The 23,652-nt window shown below is 41.5% G+C and overlaps 1 protein-coding gene across 1 annotated transcript; it reads left to right on the top strand.

Annotated features, from left to right (window-relative positions):
- Nucleotides 1–6,575: 6,575 nt before the first annotated feature.
- LOC309334370 (rab GDP dissociation inhibitor beta-like) lies at nucleotides 6,576–23,120 on the top strand (the record flags this gene model as incomplete). The annotated part of the gene is made up of 9 exons (XM_081882356.1): nucleotides 6,576–6,652; nucleotides 10,068–10,120; nucleotides 11,897–12,102; nucleotides 13,268–13,423; nucleotides 14,127–14,203; nucleotides 16,505–16,742; nucleotides 17,237–17,519; nucleotides 18,112–18,277; nucleotides 22,772–23,120. The coding sequence occupies 9 exons, from the start codon at nucleotides 6,576–6,578 to the stop codon at nucleotides 23,118–23,120; spliced, it is 1,605 nt and encodes a 534-aa protein (XP_081738482.1).
- Nucleotides 23,121–23,652: the final 532 nt, after the last annotated feature.

The following is a 23,652-nucleotide window of genomic DNA, read 5'->3' as shown; positions in this document are numbered from 1 at the left end:
GTGCAAAGAACGCACCTGATTAAAACTAAGAATTACTTGTGACTTCTTTGCACCCCCACAATTTTGTGAGCCACGGAGGACACGAAACTGTTTGCATTATCGTGGAATCCAATTGAATGTTTGCGCGGCCTTGAACAACAAATGCAACTACTGTACCTCATCGGCAGGTTTATTTTTTTCCGTTGCTTGATGGTAAATGGCTGCTGTTTATTTCATAAGATGCGCATTGTGCAGTCAAAATTTCTACCCGGTCCAGTTTCTTCAGTTGCTCGGACGGCACAAGAGGAAGCGCAGAATGTGCAACCTTGCAATTTTCATGATTGGTGGCATCTAAAGTCTAGATGACAGCTTTATAAGGAGTGCATTTTTTAGCCAACCAGCAAATGTCCAAGGAAACCCCTGCGTTGTACGTATGCGGAAAATACTGCTTAAGTTTTCAATAGCGACTGTGCAAGCACATTTTTCTGCAGTCTGCAAGAAAACTTCTACTGTACATATCTTGCCGCACATCGCCACTAACAGCCCAGCTTCTGAATCTAAGGGAACTCGGTACGCAAAATCCTTCACCTCGCATGTGGAATGGAGCAAAAGTAAGCAGGAAGTCATTCAAAGCAATCAGGCGTGAAGCAGGAGGTGGCTTCAACAAGAACTGAAATCGAACTCAATGACTTCATCGTGTACTTAGTGCGCGTTTACCTGCAAGTAGACGCTGCTACGTAGCGACTTTTTCAGTTATATAGCTGAACTCTGAAGAGATCCGTCATAGTTTTATATGCCGTCATAGTTTTATATGTCGATGAAAACTATCGTCGTATCGGTGGTTACAAGCATATCTATAAAATTTCCAGAGACCTCAAGACCGAGATAATCGACTGATTTACTGAAATTTCTTGCATCGCATTTTACTATGTATATTCCGTTTCTGAGTTGAACGTGCACAGATAACCTTTACCTCTCTAGGCTGCGCAATCCGATCAAAAGTACCAAACAGCTAATGAGACATACATGTGCAACGGTATACGCAGACCGGAAATGCATATGGAGAGACAACTAGATTCGCATGAGCTAGAGCTGTTTCAGCTGCTGCTTCAATCTTTATCAGCAAAATAAACATTTTTAACTGCTCGCAGCAGATTGCTGACACGTTCACCCTGAATTCAGCAGGTAAGCTGACACAGGTAATCAGGTGGTCCACTGAATCAGTTGCAAGCAACGGGGAAAGTCGAAATTGAACAAAGTAACGAGTATTCACGTGTAAATGGGAATGGCGATATGTTTGCGCATGAAGTGTCCAGATTGGGCAACAACCATTTTCCTGAGCGCAATGAACACGGTAATGGATTGGCGAAGAAGGGTCGAGACTGAATGTGACAATAAATGCTAGAGCAAAGTAAATAAGGCATACATAAGGAAAGGCAACAGGACCTTCGAAGAAATCTTACGTATGAAATACTATTTTCAAATGACAAGGCAACTACATGAGTGGTGAATTAACCTGATCATATCGCACACATAAAATTATCCGGGTTGCAAAACGATTTCCTGAAGGAAAACAATGCTATACCGAGAAATCAACGCCATCACACGAATTTATTTGAAACAGCAACAACAAGGTACAAATGCACATAACAATATCTTTTATCAGACTTCTTCACCGTCCTGCAAATAATCGCAAATTCACCAACGTAAGCCACAACCCCTCGAGGTAATTCGAACGTGTAAGAATCTAGACATAAAGTTAGCCAAAAGACAAGCATGTATGCTGTCTATGAAACTCTCCTTGCTCCCAATAAAGTTACATAGCTGAAGCGGCAACCTCCTTCTATAAGCCAGTGACTACACTTAGCTCCATCTGATGTGTCTTTGATTACCTCACACGTATTCCTAGCTGTTCTGCAAATACTTACAGCATTACTAAACCTTAGAACATCCTACTCAGATAATCCACTCCCTCGCACAGCTTGACCATTTGCAGCTCAGGCTCGAAAAGTTAATTATACAAACGGATCTTTAACTAATATATGCAACGCATGTAGAAATCTCAGTTTATATTCTATACGTTTACAGAATGTATAAATACATATATGTCCCCCTTGTGTCACACGTGTCACACGGTCTGTCCATAACATGTCAGTTAATGTTACGACCATGCGGATTCGAAATTTTCGCAGCCTTTTAAAAAAAAAATCTGAGATAGCCAGCGCTGATACATATTAAATTTCACTTTTAACAGCGGTTCGTGCATCGTTGCTGGTTGAACCGAAATGATTTGCCAGCACTCAAGCCCCAGTGGCTGCTGGTGATAGTGCTGCAGCAGCATTCGGAGTTGCTTCAGAATTTTGATGTGTTGCTGCTGGTGGTGCCGTAGCAGTTGTTGTTGATGGAGCTGGTGGTGCCGCTTCAGTTGTTAATGGTGCTGCTGGTTCCGCTTGCGTTGTTGCTGATGCCACTGCTCCTGCTGTTGATTTTAGTGGTGTTGTTGTCGGAGGGGTTGGTGTCTCTGTTGGTGTCGTTGCCGTCGCTGCAAAGGGGCCTTTTGAAGCTGTTCGTGTGTTAGTAGCGTTAGAGGTAGAGGGAGAAGCTAGACTTGCAGCCACAACTTTCTCAGCTTCTTGCTTTGTTTTCACTTCGGCTCCTATAGCGGCTGGCTGCTGCTGTGTACCATACGTTGGTTTCTGTTTTTCACTCCTAACATCTGCAACAAGTTGAGTGAACATCTTTGTCAATTTCAGACCCGTGGCATTCGATGAATACAACCCTGCAAGAAAGGTCACGACTCAAAAAGCACATAATTTTCCGTTGTGAAAGATTGTACGTGTGCTCCAGTACATATATGAAGTGTCAAACTTTTACGTATAGAAGAAACATACCTTATGCAAATGTATACATATAAATATATATCTTTGGATTCTTGATTATGTGGGTACAAGCGAGTGGACGTCTAGCAAGGATATACATACGTATACGTACACAAACTTGCAAAGTCACTCTAATGGTAAAATTATTTGCCACCTGTGACGTAAGTGTCTTCGGTGCAGGTAAAGAATGTACTTTTCACAGCAATCTCATATTCACCACCGCATTCTACGGGTAATGAAATCTTCAAAGCTAGAGAAGAGTACATGGCTTTTCAACATATTCTTTCAGAGTTATGCGAACTCGATCTTACTGAGAAAGGTCGTCTTTTATTAACTAACAATCAGAAAACTGTTCAAACAGAAACATATATTCTCTTTTGTCTGATGAGGATGGAGCAGGGTAGCAACAAAAACCAGGATACCAGATCGAATCTAATTGAAACTTGCATGATAGATGACCTTCACTGATAAACATCGTCTGCAGTCAAGGCGTTGAAGTTCTCTTCCTCGCTTTTGTAACGATGTGTGTAAAAAAATTATTACTTATTTTTGCTTATATCTACCCCTTTCACAAGCTCGTTCTCATGCATTAATCTAAGGTTAGTCATTTTCTACGTATAAGGAAAAAACTATTGTCTATGACACTTATACTGCATTTCATATGCGAATTCTTTCGGAGAAAAAGCTTGGCCAGATGTGGATTATGACGCATACAAACCGTTCGGCAGTGCACGCTGATTATTCTGAAAAGTGATGCAGCGAGAAAACGAACAAAAATAGAAGCACATAATCCGCTGCACCATACGAATGAAAAAGTGACCGTTGAAGACGAAGATTAGAACACTACCTGATATTTTAACAGAACTATGTGGACAACACACGTCAATGTTTGAAAAAGTTCTCGTAGAATTCTATATTTCATTAAGAAAGCCGCCATCGTTTACGTCTACATCAAGGAAAAATTCTCATTTGTTATACTGCACAAGACTGCGTCTACAATATGTACCGACTGCATGATTCGTTTGCATATATATACGTACTAAACACGAGCTGGTAGCCTGTGTTCTTACCTGATGTTGCATCATATATAGCAACAGTCTGTTCGTGAAGAAGATGCCCCTGGCCTAACGGCGACCCAGCAGGAACCAGCACTTTTTGATTGTGCGTTTGTGAAAAGGAGAGACTGGGTTTGTAGTGATTGTTCGTTTTTTTTGCAGCTTTCATTTTCCCCTTTTCAGATTCGGAAATATACGTGTGAAACTTGACCACGGAATTTTGAAGCGGTTTCCCCGGACGGTTGATGCGCGTATCAAAGGAGTACTCGTACACTGCCAACTGACCATCAAGTATCATGTAGATCTCTATATCTGACTCACTGGTTTTCTTTGCAGTAACCACGTAGTCCGAGATATAAGTAAGCACTTTCTGCCGCATGCTCATAGGCAGCCCTAGGTGAAGATGCAGAAAAAGATTTGGAGGGTGTATAAGTAACCCAATCTGAGCAGCCTCCATAAAGCCAAAACATCCTGCTCTAAAAGCGTTCTCTTTGGGGACTACGAGGAGCCCCCAAGGAAAAAAATGAACAAAATACTCAATTCTGGACACACTGGGGAGAGAAGGCAATGCAAGCGATTCTTCAGCCCCACTTACAGAGTAAGCCCCATACGTTATGGCAGTGTCAGTACATGGATGCACACAGCAGAAGCCGCCACTGAAGAGTAATGGAGTAACGTTCCACGCTTTTGCTGGTGTTGAATAGGTAAGATACAACACTCCCTCCGGGATGTAGCGCACAGCAATATTCGCCTTATTCAAGAGAAAGATCACTGGACGCCAGTTTCGAGGCAGAACAGGTACTCGCTCGGGAGCTGTCCAAGAGATAACAGTGGATATTAAAGGCAACTTCAGATACAAGGTCAGTTCTCCCTCTATAGCTAGCACTGCCATTCCATAGCGCCATGTACGGACGTCAAATTTGCCGGTAACCGATTCTAGAAACTCTTGCGGAGCTGAGCGACCCTCGACCGGCTCCAGAAAAAACAATCTATCATCAGAAAAAGTGGTTGGTTTCAACGCAAGCTCTCTGTTTGCACTATTCCAGCTTTTTGTATCAGAGAACATCGAGGCAGTCCACACAACTGCACCGGCAGGTGGTTGCGTATCTGTCGCTGGAGTCTCCAGCTGTACATTGTCTTCCAACGGACGAAATGGAGTTCCCATGGTGATCAGGCAAGTTAAGAGACTGCAAAAAATGAAGAGGAATACGCCTGTGCGTGAATAAACATACATACGATTGCCGACACGAGTAAGGCACAGTGGGTGGTGGAAACGTGGAAGAGATTGACATACAAAACTGTACCCTTTCTTCTTTACGTATATATATATATATATGTATATATATATATATATCGTTATAGATATGTATACGTCTGATGTTGAAGTGTATGTACAAGATTGAAAAACTGGAGATATCGAGTATGCGAAAAGGAAGTGCAAAGAACTACTTTTAACACTATCATATAAAACCAAAAGGATGGGAAATGTAGCGTGTGAAATTCGATGTTAGTTTGACATTACTTCTCCTCTAAAAAGTGATCACAGGTTCATTCCGACGCACTGGTGAGATGGCAGAATGCACAGAGCTATGTCGGAATGATGGAATTAGACATTGCATGATTTCAAAAACACTGTGATGCAATTTTTTAAAGGACGGACTATACCTAGGCTGCCTTCTGATAGTGCAGAGTGTGGATTGTAATATGTACTTTTTTTCCATTAGAAAAAAATTAGCTTTTCGAATCCCTTGAGGGAGAACGGGAGTGCACTGAGCTAACAAAAGACAAATACCTCCTTGAGTAAAGTACTGCAGTGAGTCACCTTTTTTGTTGTATCAACGGTATAAAGAACGAATTAATGCAACGTGTACAGTCTGCACACAAAGAGAACCCCCAAATAACAACATTGTATATTTATGGACATGTTTCTGTATGTTAGATTACATGTGTAATTTTAGGTTGGTGATCACGTTTTCTGAATCTCCTATTGCGCGAAAAATCCAGAACGATTTATCAATTCATTCCAGTCCTTCGTATGTGTGAGTAAAGTGTAAAACCAAAAGAGTTTGAGTAAAGACCCCAAATCTACTTGGCAGATCCTCAAGTAAGCGGCGAGCAGTCGCAGCGTTAGTATACTATCTCCCTTCCATAGCAGGGGTAAAACATGCTTGTGTCCGAACCTATAAAAAAAAGACTCCCGATTGACGTAAGACAAAACAAGCGCGCTATTAATGATGGAGGATCCATATGATTTACTGATTACGTTGACTGCGTCACTACATGCATATCATGACAAAGATGTATATACATCAGAAAAAATTGTTTTGAGGTGCATTTATACATATATATACATATATTTGGGTTCATGCATTCAGATGTACATATACATGAGTATACATTAAGGACAGAGAAGGCCTATGACTTGAGGTTAAGGCATGACTTGTCAAGAAGTACTTGGTAGAAAGTGACGACGAAGACGGCGGAGGGCGGTTTAAGGCGTACTACAGACTGAAAGAGAAAAGCGATATAGGAAAAGAAAAGAAAGTTGCTTGTCCTGGGTACCACAAGTTCGGCTCAAAGGTAGTTGAATACTTTCCGCAAAAGTTAAATGTAGCTAATATATAATAATGGAAAGTAAAAGCCACAACTGCTCGCCGCCAGCATGGCGCCACACTATAATCCGGCTGAGAATGTGTTAGTGAACGGCCTAACATTTACTAACACGCATTATCACTCCGAGTAAGTGAGAGTCACAATAGTAAATGAACCACTTTTTACTTTGAAGACGTCTTTGAGGCTGAAACTATAGAGCTGAGCAATCAAACGGAATCTAGAAAGCTTGTCATATCGTCGAGGTTTTGTACTATCGCTTTGCTCTGCAGTTGTGAAGCGCAACGCAACGAAAAGAGAGAGAATTCACCTGTACACAAGAGGTTTCTGAACATCTTTAACCTATTGCTTCTTTCTAACAAGCAAAAAATTTCCTATTCAGGACAAAGTGGAACTATTTATATTTTTTACAATTCACGTTGGCGGTTCTTCACATGTTCGTGATTTCGCAACTGGAAATTGACGCATACAATGTGGTCTACCTGTGCCGCAAACTCAATTTCAATGCACATATGGACTATATTTGAACTCATAGAAGTGTTCCACATGCTCCCAAATCAACATCAGTTGAGCAGGAAAGGAAGTTTTTCCGTGTCTTGCACAGCATATGCCGTTCTAAACAACACAAACCCCACGTTGAAGAAAACAACGTCGCTTCCATTTACAGGCACTCGAGGAACAAACATGTTCAGCTGACAGGATTGAAAAGGGAGGGAAAAAGAAAAACCGCCACAAGTGCTATGTAGTTTCAGAAAGGTAGATTTTTATGGTGCACTGAATCTGTAAAGATGCGAACTCTGCTTTTACTATTTATCGTTTACGAAAGAGACATGCACGGAAAACTGCGCTGAATTTGTAGGGTGCCCACTACAGGACAAATGCTTTAAACATGTCTACATTCTGACTACACTTCAGTATCAAACGGTAGTTCTCATGCGCTCTCTGGAACATCAGCACTCATGATACTTGTACTCGCAAAACGACTTAGTATCACACAACGAGTTGAGGTGTTCAACCTATGATCCTCATCCTTTTACTTTAAATAAAAAGATACGTAATCTTTTTCGAAAGAAATGTGGGAGACGTGAGAGAAGTAAAACTTAGGTTGAATGAAACGGGCAGTCGCGGCACGTCGCTATGTGAAGCAATCGAAGTTGAGCGGAAAGCGTACTACTTCCTGCGTATGCTCAAGAAATGCGTTTCTTCATTCCCAAAACCATACTGACTCAAGTGCGCTTTGTATAATTTCCACCGGCTGACTTCTAAACCGAGGCGGAAATTTTCTGCCACCGTAAAAATAATCGCAACAACACGTCCACTACATACACAAGGAAACGTCAACTCTGCTGTTCCTGTTCGAACTTAAACTTCTCAATGAGCAAAGGCGCCTTCCCAGGCACTTATTGACTACTTCTCTCCACGCTATGATGCTGCAGGTACAAGATGCTTTCTGTTGCTTCGCAGATGTGTTTGTTACACTGTCTCTAATCTTGATTGCCGTTATCTTGCATTCCGGTCCTCTTTGTCAAATATTTTAAATACAAACCTATTCAGGCTTATATTCTCTCCTACAGGTTCACATTTGCTTATATAAATCTACGCTTCAGTAATGTTCTCTCAAGTAGTCCCTTTTTCGATCTTCTACGTGTAGCGAATCGCATCCTCGCACCGCATTGATTATCTTACCTCAGTCATAGCACGTGTCATACCAGATAAACAAAGGAGGCTGCAAAAATCAGCATGATCCAACCACATCAGAAGCCTAATCAGCTGTAAAAAGTAGCATCGTAATTGTTGAGGATGCGCGGGAGAATGACAAAGTTCAAATGACGTCAGCTCTACAGAAAAATTGTTGTATAATTGCTCAATTTAAAAAAAATATCAATAAACCTATGCAAGCTGTAAAAGAAAAAACACTAGGTGACAGAACAAAATGTTGCTTTTGATGTATGATATTGTAGAAACGGTACTTTTCTAAGAAGGTCTAGCGACATTATGCTGTATCACCCCTTCTCGCTGCGGCAGGTGTTGCTAACGTCGCAAGGGCAGCTTCTGTAGCCAATCATATATAGCCAGCTGCTGCCATAAAATTATCCGGTATCTGGTTTTGGCAGCGCTGGTCCGTTAGTGTAGTGCTGCTTGTACTCCTGCCTCTGCTGTTGCTGCTATCCACGCTGCTGGACTTAACGCTTAATGCTGTGCTGCTGCTTCATACTGGTAGCAACCACGTGCTACTGAGCTGCTGTGGCTGCAGCTGCTTGAACAGGTGCTACCTGAAGCTGAGCAAAGCAAACTGCAGCAACAACACTAACCCCTGAGCTTTTCCTCAGGCTCATGGGAAGAACGATCGGCATTGCTTTTGAGATCGTTGTGTACATAGGCGGCACATTCGGTGTAAGGGCGCTAGGTCCCATAGACTCGACTTAAATAAAACATGTAAGCACTTTCCATTTCTGTTAATAAATGTAAGTAACTCTTCTACGTGCCATGAACTGAAGAGACATAGTTGGTGCTGTCGCAGCTTTCCACTGCGATTTGTAGGTTTTCCCGTCGCCGGATCCCTGCTGCTGTCACTAGTGCTAGTCTACGTGTAGTATACTGTAATTGCTGGTGCATTGGTTGCTGCTGCTGGAGCTGTTGTTTTAACCAGCGGCTGCTGCTGCTGTTTATGCTGCAATGTTGCAGCTGAAGGGTCATTTAAGGCCGAGAAAAAAAAGCGAAACCACCGTACATGGCAATAACAGCGGCAGCAGCACTATGTAGGTAATCTTTGAACTAATTTGCCAGCAGCAGAAGCCAAAAATGGCCAACTGAATGAGAAGAAACAATCCCTGAAAAGGGGTGCTGGCTTGAGTGCAACGAAAAACAAAGTGTGAATTAGGAAACCGTAGTGGGCGTCCTATTCGGCATCTGCTGCTACTGCCGCTGCTCTTGCGCCCATTATCGTGCAGTGAGTGCGCTTTCAACTCGGAGGGAATTTGTCCTTCATCGTTTTAGAGTCGCTGCTTTTCTTGCTGCTGCTGCTGCCTGTATTTTCGCTGGTGCTGCTGCTGCAGCTATTAGCGTTGCTACTTCTGCTGAACGTCAAAAAGGCACACAAGATGGATCAAGAGTACGACGTAAGTCGCTTGTCTAAAAAAAAAAGCACGCTGTTCACCTTTTGTGCGCAACATACTTTGAGTAATTGTACACTAGCTTAAATACGTATAGGTGTAGCGACATGTGTTTCGAGCATATACACTAGTGTGTACCATACAGCACGCTTAAGGGGATTGGCCACTCACAGCTGCGTATGAACATATATGTGTGTAGGAATGTATCTCTACGTTTATTGATTAGATATGATGTATGTGCAGTCCCATAAGCACGTATATATATATATATATATATATATATATATATATATATATATTTGTACATGAGCGCAATGGGAGAAAAATTTCTTTTCCGCATGTCATGCGGGTAAAAACTCGTATGCATGTATATTGTAACGCGCATCATAAGTGTGATAAGGTAATGACGCACTTTTTTTTTTTCTCTCAAGGACGTATTATGTGCGTCTGAAACTAATATTTGGCGTAGGAGATATTCGCATACGTAATTGTATGTTTGTTCTACTATGCTGTGTTGTTTGACGTCAGATCAGTCAATTCTACATACGCGTGCTTTGTAATGCTTGTATAAGTACTCACATTTTCCAGTCGATATATATATATATATATACAAGTATATTAAGCATGCTTGTTTGATAATTACAGTTCACATGCATGAATAAAAACATATATATACATATATATATGTATATATATATACATATATATGTACGTACGTATGTACACGCGTACGAATAAATTCTGTATACGGGTTTGACCTGTCCGGTATGGGCATTGCAGATATATATATATATATATATATGATTTCAGATATAATTTACATGTGTTGGTCTAGATTAGACTTAATGTACTCTCCCTTTCTCTTTTCAAATTGCATATATATATATATATATATATATATTGAATATACATTTACGAGGAGGTGTTTGAGGCGAAGGTGAAGGATGTATAATGATGTAAATAGTGAAGCTAGATATGGGGTTTACTTTTTCTTGTATGTGCACTCTGTGAACTTACAGATTCCAGTGTATTATATAAGCATACAGGTATATCTACATGTGTGCTTATATGACTAGCTACATAAACAGGTATGATATATATATATATATATGTGCATATCGTTATTTTTCGCTCAGGTGGTTGTGTGTGGAACCGGGTTGAAGGAATGTATATTGAGTGGACTCCTTTCGGTGCATGGCAAAAAAGTCCTTCATGTCGACCGAAATGCGTATTACGGGGGCGAGTCTGCGTCTCTCAATCTCACTCATCTATACGAAAAATTTAGACCTGGTAAGACTTTTCCGTCCTTCCGTTGACCCTGCTGTCTTTTTCCGCTCGTTTCGCGTAAGAGTATCATCAAGTGTATTGAAGGTGGGGATGCAAGACAAACTACACAGGTTATATTTTCTTTCTGTTCTCCCCCCGCCTCTCTACCTTGTTCAAGATCTTGTCATGTATGTCGTTTCCCGCCTACGCTCTCTCATCTTCATTAACGGAAAAATGTATGCATGCATGGCGATAGACGTACATGAATGTCCACATCGATGAGTACTACTTCTGGAAGGTATGTGTTGATGCCACTGTTCTTCCTTTAATCACGCATTTGCTGTTGCAGTGCTGCTCAGCTGCTGATGCAGCTGGAACCATCACCCTGATGATTGCTTGCTGCTGTTTTTGTTTGCATTTTTTGACTATCTCTCGGCTGCAACTGCTGCGTCTTTTTGGCTGATCTCCTCCGCACGTTCTGCTGTTGCAGTTTCAATGCTTGAACCTTTCCGAAACCTCATTGGCCCGAGTAGTGGGCAATTCGCTGCGTGGTTTTCAGTTTACACGAACTTGGCTTTTTCGGTGTCTTCACCTTGCTATCGCAGTCGCTGTTCATGGGTTTCTGTAGTTGCGCTGAGGATCGTACTACTACTACTACTACTGCCCTTTCGTTACCTAGTGGCTCTTGCGCGATTTCATGCTTCTTTTTCTACGCGATCACTCACTGTGCTGCTTTTGCTGCTGCAGTTCACTCACTGCTTTATAAAAATGTTGCTTGTTTTCTAGTAGTAAAGCGCCCCACTCCCACCAACGCTCTCTTGTTCTTGAAACGTCTGTGCGCAAAAGCTGCTGCAATTTAAGCCGCCACTCCCTGCATGTGACTTACGTAGTTGCCAATATGTTTTTGCTGTTGCAAGAAGTGTGCAATACGCCATATATGTCGATGATGTTGCTGCGTTTGTGACCTTGTTTGTGTTTGTGCATGCATGTTCAGGCGAAAAACCGCCAGCTTCGTTGGGAGCCAACAGAGAATGGAACGTTGACTTAGTGCCCAAGTTCGTGATGGCATGCGGCCAGTTGGTGAAAGTTCTTTTAACGACGAAAGTGACCCGATACCTCGAGTGGTTGGTGGTCGAGGGCACTTACGTTTATCAGCAGCAAAAGCCTGGCTTCTTTTCCACTCCGAAAGCGATTCACAAGGTAGTCGATGATTGCTGTTGTTTTTTCTTTGCTGGGGGGCATTGCTCCCACTTTGAAGAAGCAGCAGTTCACCAAGTAGTTGTCTGTGTTTGCTTTCGCTGCTGAAAACATTCTGTCGCTGCTGCTCTGTGATGTGAGCGGTGGCGTAGTTGCTGCTGTTGCTTTCCTCACCACGCAATAAGTGGATGCTTCACTTCACACCATTGGTGAAGTGCTGCTGACGCATGTTCTCTTTATCTCCCTTTTTTTCCGTTGTTGTGTGTCTCTTGCTGCTCCCGCTGCAAAGACGTCTCTGCGCTTGTGTTGTGCTATATATATATATATATATATATATATATATATATATATATATATGTATCTGTTCAATATATTCAACGGTCTTTGCTGCTTCAGTCGCTATTGCTGCTGCTTTGGGGGGTTCCTTCCACTTGTTCTGCTGCTGCCACTCATGAAAGTCGCTGCTGGTTTTGCGCGAGCTGTTGCGCCTTCGTTAAAATGCTAATTCGCCTAACCCGTGTTGTCGTCGCCTCTGCTCAACTTGGTTGGTGGTGGCTTCTATCAGTGCTGGTTATTGGTGCGACAGCAGCTTCGATTGAACTTCTTCTCTAGCTGTTTCTGCTTTTTGTTGTTCCTGCTCGTACGCTATTCGCTTGCTGCTCACACTTGCTGTACTGCTGCTGCCCTACTCTCTGCAGTAGAGTGGAGCTTGTCTGTATTGCTGTTTTTCGCTCCTGTCGCCACCACGCTTTGTAAATTTCTTTTATCAGCGAGATCGTTGCTGTTCTCAATGCAGCTGCTCCTGAGCTTGCTGCTGGTGTTTTTTTTTCTGCGGATACTGGGGATTGCTGTCACTACTGCTGGTTGTATGCTGCTGCTTCTGTTTTTGCCTCTGCTGGTGTGGCTGGCTTTGTAGTAAAACCGTGGCTGCTGTCGCTGCTTCTTCGCACTTGCTTTCTTTCGTGTAAAGTCCATAGTCGGTAAGCAGCAGACTGCAGTGCTCCTCTGCTCCGCACTACTTCGACGACAGGGTGATGCTTGAGCCACCAAGTGCCTTCTACTGATGCTTCTTGCAGCCTCTTCAACAGCCGCTGCTGCTTCTGCTGCTGCAGCCAAAGTGTCCTTTTTGTGAAAATTGGTGTTGGTGTTGGTGCGGCTGTTGTGTCAGGTTCCAGCCAGTGACGCTGAAGCCTTGAAGTCTCCCTTGATGGCCTTTATGGAGAAGATGCGTTGTCGCAATTTTTTGAGCTTTTGTGCTCAGTGGGAAGCTGACAAGTCTGATACTTGGAAAGGCTTTGATCCCAAAAGGCACTCAATGGCTCAAGTACGAATCTACCGAATTCACTTTTCACTTTCTCGCGCAGCTGCTTCTTCCGATGTCTTCCAAAGTCGGACAGTTGTCATCCTCACCACACTTGTTTCGTGTTTGCTTAGAAATGTATCTGTATCATCCTCACCACACTTGTTTCGTGGTTGCTTAGAAATGTATCTATATATATGGACGGATAAGTCCATGATATGTTCAGTTGTGCTTGCAGTTGATATGTCTGGCGCTTTCCTGATTCGCTGTATACTTTTTTTTTGAGTCGTGCGTGAATTCCTGGTCCGCTCAAAATATATATGTGTTCGCTTTTTCCTCAATCTCTCACGTAGTTCGTTGATTCGTCGTTTCCCTTTTCTTGCGGAACCACGTAAAAATACAAGGTTGACTGCTGCTTGAGTAATTCACTCAATCCTGGGTATGTAGCTCAAGATATCTACGTGTACAGCAGCAGTATCTCATTTTTTGAAATTCAGAACAACCACTATGTGAGTAAGTATACTAAGATACACAAAGAAGAAGAAGGAGTACGAGTAGACGTGAGTATATATATAGGTGCAGGTATACGCCAACAAGAAGTTTTCAAAACCTTTGCATAAGTGATTGTAGTATGTGTACGTACACACATAGATAGCGAAAAAAGCATTTCGTTCAAATCTCATTTGCGATATATATCTCTTACCTTCCTTCTTTTCACTCTTTACAGGTTTTCGAGTATTTTGGTCTTGAGCCAAACACCGTGGACTTCATTGGCCACGCTGTTGCTCTTTATACTTCTGATGAGTAAGCAGGAGATCATTAGGCTTACATTCTTCAGCGGTGTCATATGTGTGAAGAAGACATGCATGTTCAAATATGTGTTGACGCAATTTGTTGGTATCTGTTCGATAGTCACTCTGAGAAGAGCATTTGCCAGAATATCGATTCGTTACTTTCAGATCCAAGTTTTTTGTTCACAATGTATCGAAACGTGGTGAATTCAAAGCCGAAAACTACCTGTTTTCTTCCGATTTTTTTTCGAAGACTGCATGTGGTAAATTTTACATAAAGTAAATCATCCTCACACTTAAGGTTTGAATCAATATATATATATATATATATATATATATATGTACATGTGCAGATGTATGTATATGTGTTTATAATACATTACAGTATTAACTTCTTTTTTTGGTATTTTTTTTGTCAGGATTTTTTAAGGATAATATATTTATATGTATATATATATATATGTACATGTGCAGATGTATGTATATGTGTTTTCAGTACGTTACAGTATCCAACTCTTTTTTTGTTATTTTTTTTTTGTCAGGATTTTTTTATGGATAATATTTTTATGTATATATAAAAATATATATATATATTTATGCACACAATACATAATCGAATATGCAATCATACCATAGGTGAGCGTATGAGCAGGAATCTTTGTAAACATATGGAGGAAAAGGACTCAAGTATAAATGTATATATATGTATATATTGCCAATATTTGGTTTATGCTTATATATATTTGAACTCATACATGTAATCTCACTCTACCATATATGTGTAAAAGTATTTACATTGATTCGATATTATCGTAGGGCGAGACGCTAGGCTAGTTTTTATATGGTGCGCACTCTGTGTACTGACTCTCTTGGCAAGGTAGTGGTGGCTTACGTGAATTGAAATATATATATATATATATATATGCATTTGTTGTGTTCTGTGATGTTTTATCGTAACATCTGATCAGTCGAAGTGGACGTTGTACTAGAGGAGACTAATTGTATGTCGGATCATATAGTAGTTCGTTTACGCTAGCAGAAAATAGTACAGCCTGATCTCATTGTAGGATTTGTAAAAAGTGAGCTTCAAACCTGTGATTCATATTTTCGGAATTCATTGACAAAATGTGAGATTTCTATATATGGTAGGAGCTAAGATATTGAGAATCAAACCTTGTTGTGATGCTTTCGCTGTCGTTATGGAGACAAAGCTAAGCACAATACGCTGTTTAGAGTGTTTTTTAACACTGGATGGCTTTTCTTCAAGACCTGTTTGCAAAGCAGAACTGTAGTAGCGACGGGGCAAAGTCTTGCGTGATATTTGAATTGCAATAGGCATTGTATACAAGATTATATATTTTTTTTCAGGAGAATGGGTATTGGAAGAACAGTATACTCGAATACATACACGTTTTTTATTTACATAGTATATGGAACTAAAAAGGTTTTCAAATTGTTAATTATTATATATATGCTATGCGGGATGTAAATTCTGGATACTTGAAACGTGTACATCAATGGCTACAAAAAAATATACACATTTTTATGTAGTTTGAAAGTGAATCAGTTTCACTGGACCACTGTAAGATATCAGGTCTGTATGATACAGCTCTCATCGCTTATACTTTGTGTAGAGTAATTAGTTCATGCGCCAGAGGCAATACCAGAGTTGACAATAGCTGCTTCACAACGTCTACACGTAGGTGCATTTGAGCATTTGATAGGTGTGTGATATCGTGTTAAAAAGTCAAGCGCGTACACACATATTTCCTTTGACTGAAGTGTAATATGTGATATTCTATGTACCGACATATATAAAAATATACATATGTATATATATATATATTTATGTAATTTCCAAGATAAGTTTTTCATGTACTGAGAGAAGTGCGCTTTTTCTCAAGTCAGAAGAATGGCGTAGTTGCTTGTGACGAGACGCACGGACAGACATGATTATTAACACAGTTGAAAGGCAGTTGCTGTACGACTTTGACACAATTTCAACAAACTGGTAAGTATGTGTAAATCTACGTATTTGTCGGGATTATCAAAGAAAAGTTTCGCGAAATTTTGTTCTCATTGCAAAATATATTTTTACATTCAGTACTCAAGACCGCATGCATATATATATATGCATATTGCTTATGTAAATGAGTGTGTGTATATGATTTGGCACGTAAGTACGTGTATTCCAGTGTATTCATTCTTTCATCTGCGCATGTTATTTACACTATTCAAATACTGTAGCGGCGTAAATTGATAAACTGATTCAAATTTTTGGGTAGCATGTTCAAAATGTTGCTGTGACTCGTAGGTACTTGACAAAGCCGATGGGTCAAACAATGGAGAAAATCAAACTGTATATGTACAGCATATCACGTTACGGAAAATCTCCTTTTATATACCCCCTCTACGGGCTGGGTGGCCTGCCTGAAGGTTTCAGCAGGCTGTGCGCTATTAATGGCGGCACATATATGCTGAACAAACCCATTGCTGGTTTCGAATATGATGAGCAAGGAAAAGTTTGTGGAGTGCGAGCCGCTGACGGGGAGGTACGGCTTTTTGGCATTGGAGGACTTTGTTACGATAGTCTTCAGCATACTTTACTCTACATCTTAGTAATTGAATGTGGTTATACGTATACATGCCGTGAACCACATATATAATATATATATATATATATATATATATATATGTAGCTGGACAAATGAAAGTAGATGTTGAGTTTGAGGAGTGGTACGCATTGACATTGTCTGACGGTAGTAGACGATGCCTATACCGTCCATCTGAGGTTCTTAGTAGTGTACAGAGCTATATTATAGGCAGTTGTATGTATCTGGAAGACGAGAGCGTGAGCTGTAAAGCTTCTCTCAAGCATACATCTATTGTAGAATTTTGATATATACGGAAGGATATATCTGTAGAGTAATTGAGAATTTGAAGCGATGTAAGCGTAGAACTGCAAAGCTCTTTTTGTCGTATTTATATTCCCCCCCCCAACGCTGAGCAGCTGGGCGGCTTCGCATGTCCGAACATGACTTTTTAGGTGGCAAAGTGCAAGCTGGTAGTCTGCGACCCTACCTACGTCAATCATGATCCGAAGAAAGTGAAAAATGTAGGGAAAGTGCTACGTTGCATTTGCATCTTGAGCAATCCTATTCCGGGCACCTCTGGCGCCTCATCGTGTCAAATTATAATTCCTCAACGACAAGTAAACAGAGAAAATGACATTTACGTTATGCTTGTTTCCTCGTCTCACGGCGTAGCCATGAAGGGGAAATACATAGCGATTGTGAGCACCACAGTCGAGACAAATGACCCCATGAAAGGTGAGAATTCACTTGTCACCCGGTGCTCATCTTTTGTATTTACCGATTGATGGTTTGTATGGAATTATCGCACGTGAAACAGAGACAGTAAAGATTATTTTTTCTTCTGGAGCAGTGTGATCATTCTGCTTAGTTTCGCGTTTGGAGTACCCTGCAGTACATCATTCAAACGTCACTGCTACTGCAGTGCGTTACAAATCTTACAACTACCGAGACATCAAAAGACTCGGTTTGGAATGACTTCCACAACGCTATCAGCTCATTTGATGCAACCTCTGTGCTTTTCAAATTGTACGCATATTGGCAAGCAAAGCCGAAGTTTCGTGAAGTTTGTGAACGGAATAATGCTCAAAATAAAGCTGCATGCAGGTCATGGACAGCATTCGCAGCGGGAAAAAAAGAAGCTGCATGTATATATATATATATATATATCTATGTTGTATTTAGACGGGTCTATTTTTTTTAATATGAATTGCTATATCGTCCTATATATAGAAAGTTCCCCACATTACAATCACAAATTATTCAAACTTACGCTCAATTGAAAGATAGCACAATGTGTTCGCCGTGTTTGAGTGTTCGGTTGCTGCAGAGATTGCTGTCGCTCTCGAGTTGTTGGGTCCCATTGACCAGCAATTTGTAGAAGTCAGTGACATGTGGAGAGCAGTATCTGATTGCCGAGATGATAATATCTACGTGTCCGAATCATTCGACGCAACATCACATTTCGAGTCGGCCACACAAGACGTTCTACGCATGTAAGCTAAAGCAGCATAGTATGTTGTTAATCAGCTACACTGAACTGTAGGTGCAGTTCAAGTCGTATCCGACAAGCCGTAAGTTGAGAGTTTACAGAAATCTTTTTAAGTTATGCAGTTTCAGGACCGGCGGCAACTGAAAGTGAAGTAAACCTTGTAACTGTCAGTTTGGAGACTGAAGGACACCTTATTAACCAAAATCTTATACTCTACAAAAGCTGTAGCATCATCACATAGTGAAAGACTATTGTTCTTTAACGCATAGTTCATAAAGTTCTTACTCTTCAAATGCAGCACCTTAAGACCGCGTTTTTTCCATGCTCGTCTACGTAAGAAGTTCTGCCTGATGCCCGTTCCTTGGGCTCAGGTAAAGAGGCTTTAAGGAATTTTTAACGTGTGTTGGTCCTTATACGGCACATACATAGATAGTGATTCATGAATTTATGCATATCTAGACAAAAAGGTTGCGTGGAGAAAAGACAAGAAGAGAGTTCATTCTTTTGCTGTGTGTGTTTGAGGTGCACTTCTTCTAAACAATTTTGGTCCATTTTGTCAAGCAGTGGGATAAATCTCGATACATTTCCGAACTGTTTCACAACCCGAGTACCCAGTCCGTCTTTGTGAACTCTCTGCACGTGCAGCTGGAGAAACATGACTGGTGAAGACCTGGATCTCTCTATCAAAGCAGACCCCGAGGATATGCAGGAGCTGTAAAATTCGATCAGGTGTTTGAACGTCAATATCAGTTCACTGTTTCCGCGAGAAGTTTTTCCATTTACGGAAAATGTATCAAGACCGAGAACACTTGTGCGTCTCGCCTTCAATCCGTAACCTTTATTTATTTACTTGCTGAAAGAATTTAGTAATTCATCTGCCTCAATCCATTTTTCAATACTAAAGCCGCATCCCCGCGCTGTATACCACCCCGCGAATGCGATTGCGCCATGCTTTGTACGCATAAGTGAATTTTGTTTGTTCCGAACACTTGAAGAAAGTGTTCCTTTAAATCGCTTTTGCTCTGAAACGTGCTGAAAAACGACATTTTTGTTTTCAAATCAGTATGCAAGAAGTGTGCGCCGCAAAATTGAACCGGAAATTTGAGGTCCTAAGTCTGTTTGAAAGCATTGTTAACGACTAAAGAATAGTGAAGTTCCAACCGTCAAACAACGTCTGAGGCCAAGCCGTGGCTACCACTAAGAAGTAGCGAGAGTGAAAGGGCTCCCGCGAGCTTCTGCTATCTACATATAGGTGCGCTTTTCAAATTTGTAAGCCAGAGAGTACAAGCAGGTTATTCCCGCCGATAGCAGCCGACCGCCTCCATATGAACATTAAACATAACTACTGCATACACAGTGTCCTGAAGTGATTCCTTCGCAATGTGAAGGTGAGCTACTCAGTTCATTTTTTTGGCGACTAACAGAACACAGCACTACTTTGAAGGTACCGGTTGATCTTGATGTAGGCACAACAACAAAGGGTTACTAGCAAGAACAGACGCTTCCAGACTTGCTTTAGCGTTGTCAGTGACAACGATACCCAACCGAAATCAGTTCAAACGTCACTCCAAGAGCGTGTTTGCGCACGTTTTAGAAAGGGGAAGAAATAGCTGAAATAAGACACCAAAGCTGTCACACCAAGATAAGTTCTACTGTATAGGTAGTGCCACTGGATATTTTTTTGAAACTAGCAAGCACGCCTGGCCATATACCAGTGCGGAAGAATTCGAAACCCCGCGGAAAACGTTGTGCAACAGCAAATTTTAGGTCACTTGTGCCATAGAGCACTATTGCACAGACACAAAAATATGTCTCAACATGCAAAAGTTACCTACAATTTTTTCCAGTACCTTACCCCGTAGCTTCACTTGGTAAACTGCTGTACATTCGGCGTTGCGAGGAACACGTGGAATAATCATTCCGCGCAACATGATCTTCTCAACGACATTGTGTTTGCGAAGAATACCGAAGAAGCTCTTTTGAAATGGCGATAGTCCAGCTGCAGACTTGGATTTGCATTGAAAAAATTCTACGTAAGCGCACCTGCTTCTCGTTGAATCACTCACAAATACGTTATTCGCTGTGCTGACACTCGCCTTTCATATTACTACTGGCTTCGTTCATAGTATTTAAAGTATAAGTCGGTGAGTTGAACTCACATGTATACAAATTTTTCTCGATTATCTTCCGCACATTCAGAATTTCTTGCAAGTGGCTCATATAAGTTTTGACATCGGGACTACGTGACCCACAGGGTGCAAGCAGATCTGGGAAAATGATTTTTAACATTTTGTTCCTGTCACTGTGCTGACCTCCGTGTACACCGTATGGGTAGAGAAATGATCATGTTGGATGTCATGGACTTTTCCTTATAGTTCAGATTCAGCTAGAGGTAAAGCAGCGTTGAACTAGTACTCATACATGCCATGTTTCCGTACATGTGGAACAATACAACTGAGAAAAATAAAACACCGTTATATAAGTGTTCACACAAGCCCTGTTTCCATACACGCAAAATGATATCGCTGAGCTTCTGGGAAAGGCTACTGCATCATTGAATCTGTCGGTAACAGTTCTCCTCCTTATTAGGTACTGTACAGCTTGTTCTTAAGGTTACTACACCTCGCCGGTCAGCAACTCTTATGACTATTTCTACCACTACTATTTTTACTGCGAAAACAATTGCTATTGTTAGTATTAGCTGATCAATTCCAGGCTCACAGTAGTGGGCGTAAGAATGTCTCGTCCGTTGTGTATGGGGCCACTTTGTATATGTATATATATATATATATATATATATATATATATATATATATATATATATTCCAGTTAGAAAAAGACTAGAGGAAAAATCTGTAGCTGCACGTGTTGTATGCAACACATATATATATATATATATATATATATATATATATATTCATGTGCAAGGCAAAATACAATGGACCACTTCCGAAACTATGCACTCTAACCATAAAAGTGTACCAAATACGAATGGTTTCAAATGTGTATACCTTGTACATGGAAGTCAGCCTCAGACAGTCGCTGGAATACCGTTACCTAAAAACAAGAGCCGAACAAATTCGCCATTTACGCGCTTCAAATGCTTGCTAGTGTGATTGGTAAAGCTCCGTTCTTAGGATACAAGTTTCACCACATATTTATGCATTGCTTTACACCCCATAAAAAGCAGAAAGCCAAAGGTAACCACAGACTAATACGGCAAGACGGCACCAGCATTAGCGAACACTCAATACCGTAGAAACAGCAGCAACTCTTCGAAGGACATTGGCGGACGCAAGTTTTATGAAGGACCAAGACGGTCTTTTCCTAGCCACTACTAAACTATACTAACTCCATGAAGAGGGTGAAATACACCTGTACAACGGTGGCGCCACTCTAGCCGAAGTCGGTGAGAATCGTTACCTTGTATTCAGTCAAATTCTACCGAGAATTTGCCGGTACACTCCTGTCACAGCTGCTACGTAACCTGTTTCTTTATAAGAAAATACACCTGATAGATGCAATAGCTGCTGGCTTTGCTGACTTGACTGCTTCTGCATAAAGTGAGTGAGGAGCCACTGTTATAGCCGCTGCTGTAGTTCAAGCTACCACCATGGGCCTCGTTTGCTATTGCCGCTGGCGCGCTACAAGTTTTGCTGTGACACTGGTGTTGCTCATATTACGTTGCACAGGACTTGCGAGCAGTGTTTCTGCTGTCTTCTGTCTGCCGATCTGCTGTATCATCGAATCGCTCTCGGATCCTATGTAGCGATGCAAAGTAAACGAGATCAGTTATTCCTGTTGATCTTTATAACTTTTTGGAAACGTTTCGCTTTATTTTGAAGTCACTCTACAGTCGCACGTGTGTGTCCGACGCAGTCCCTAGAGCGCTTTACCCCGATTGCGACTATCGCTTCTGCGGCTGCTGCTCCTGCTGCTGCTACACAGTTGGTTGTTCCGCTGTCCGACGAGCTTCGGTTTTTGTTATTGCTGCACCAGCAAGTGGTGGGGTCAAGTGTATGCACATTACGCAGATTTTCCCTCCAATATCAAAAGTTTGTACTTTTCAGCCACTGCTGTTATAGTTTATCGCGTTTTCGACATGTGCGGCGCCTTCTGATGAGGTCGCTGCTTCGCTGCACCGTTGGAGATCCGGAATAGTGTCTCTGTCCTAAAAGTGTCGTCTACGCTGTCAGCAGAGCTATGATCTTTAGTTTCCTTTCGTCTTTTTCCTTGTATCTTTCGCAGTCGCCCGTTTCCGTCAGGTTTCCGTTTGCTATCATTGCCATTGCCATCACGAATGACTGACCTTTGATCTGGAGCAGTTCAATGTAAACTGTGGCTGTAGAACTTTTTACATTTGCAGGTCTCGTTGTCACTAGTGAGCTGTTATTACGGGAGGGACTATGCCGCCCGCTTTGACACTGTGAACGCCTTTTGTTCCGTGTTGCCCGTCCGTCATAAAATCTGCTTTTTCATACTGTCTCACTCTCGACAGCTCTTCCTGTTTTTCAAACAAATCGTGGATCATGTATTTCACATACGTAGTGCGGCCAGGCGAGGCTCCCGAAGGAAGGGGCCCGCAGCTTCAGCCTTTGTGGACCTCCCTCGTATACTATAATTTGAGACTTGGGTTGCTGGTGCAGCTTGTCGCATTCATAGGGCTAGTGCTGACGATTTCCAGCGGAGGGAACGACGCCCTTACGATTTTAGACTTCCTCAGAGCCAGTCCGGATGCTGTTGGCAACAGCCGTGTCTGGGCTGTGCAGCTGTTCTGTGGTCTGTTCGCTGTCGGTTGCCTAAACATCATGGCTTTTCAACAGCTGGTGGATGATGATAGCAGGTAGGGTGTAGAAAGCTTGATAGAGTCCCTCAGTTTTCTTATTCAGCTTGTACGCATATATATATATATGTACATATATCTATTTACATACATATATATATGTATGTACATATATAAGTATACATGTAGATCTGTTTCATATACTAAAAGTGTCTGAAGGATCGGCAAAATTACTGATGCGTGTAAAGATTTTCACAGAAAAAAAAGTATGAGTATAAGGAGAGTTTACTCTATTATTCAAAAGGCGCAGCTGTTCTGTGAATGTCGCCGTCACTAGCTGATAGGTACTACAGGAAGCATATGTCGTCCCCTAGGAGTAATTCTTACAAGGCAACCATAAAAATTCTATCGATTACAGAAGTGTTAAAATTGGGCTTGTATATGACTGTGCTTGAGTAAATCTCAAAGGGTTCGAGATGCGAATATACGCATGTATCTGTGGTGCATCACGAGGAGCGGGGTGCCGCTAGCTATCAACTCTGTGACTAGAAGGGAGCCAACTCTACGTACCACTTGAACGTTAGTCTGAAAATCAT

The sequence above is a fragment of the Podarcis erhardii genome (assembly GCF_964252035.2).
Source record: "Podarcis erhardii genome assembly, contig: HAP1_SCAFFOLD_249, whole genome shotgun sequence".
Lineage (NCBI taxonomy): Eukaryota > Metazoa > Chordata > Lepidosauria > Squamata > Lacertidae > Podarcis > Podarcis erhardii.
This window is presented reverse-complemented; position numbering and strand designations above follow the sequence as displayed.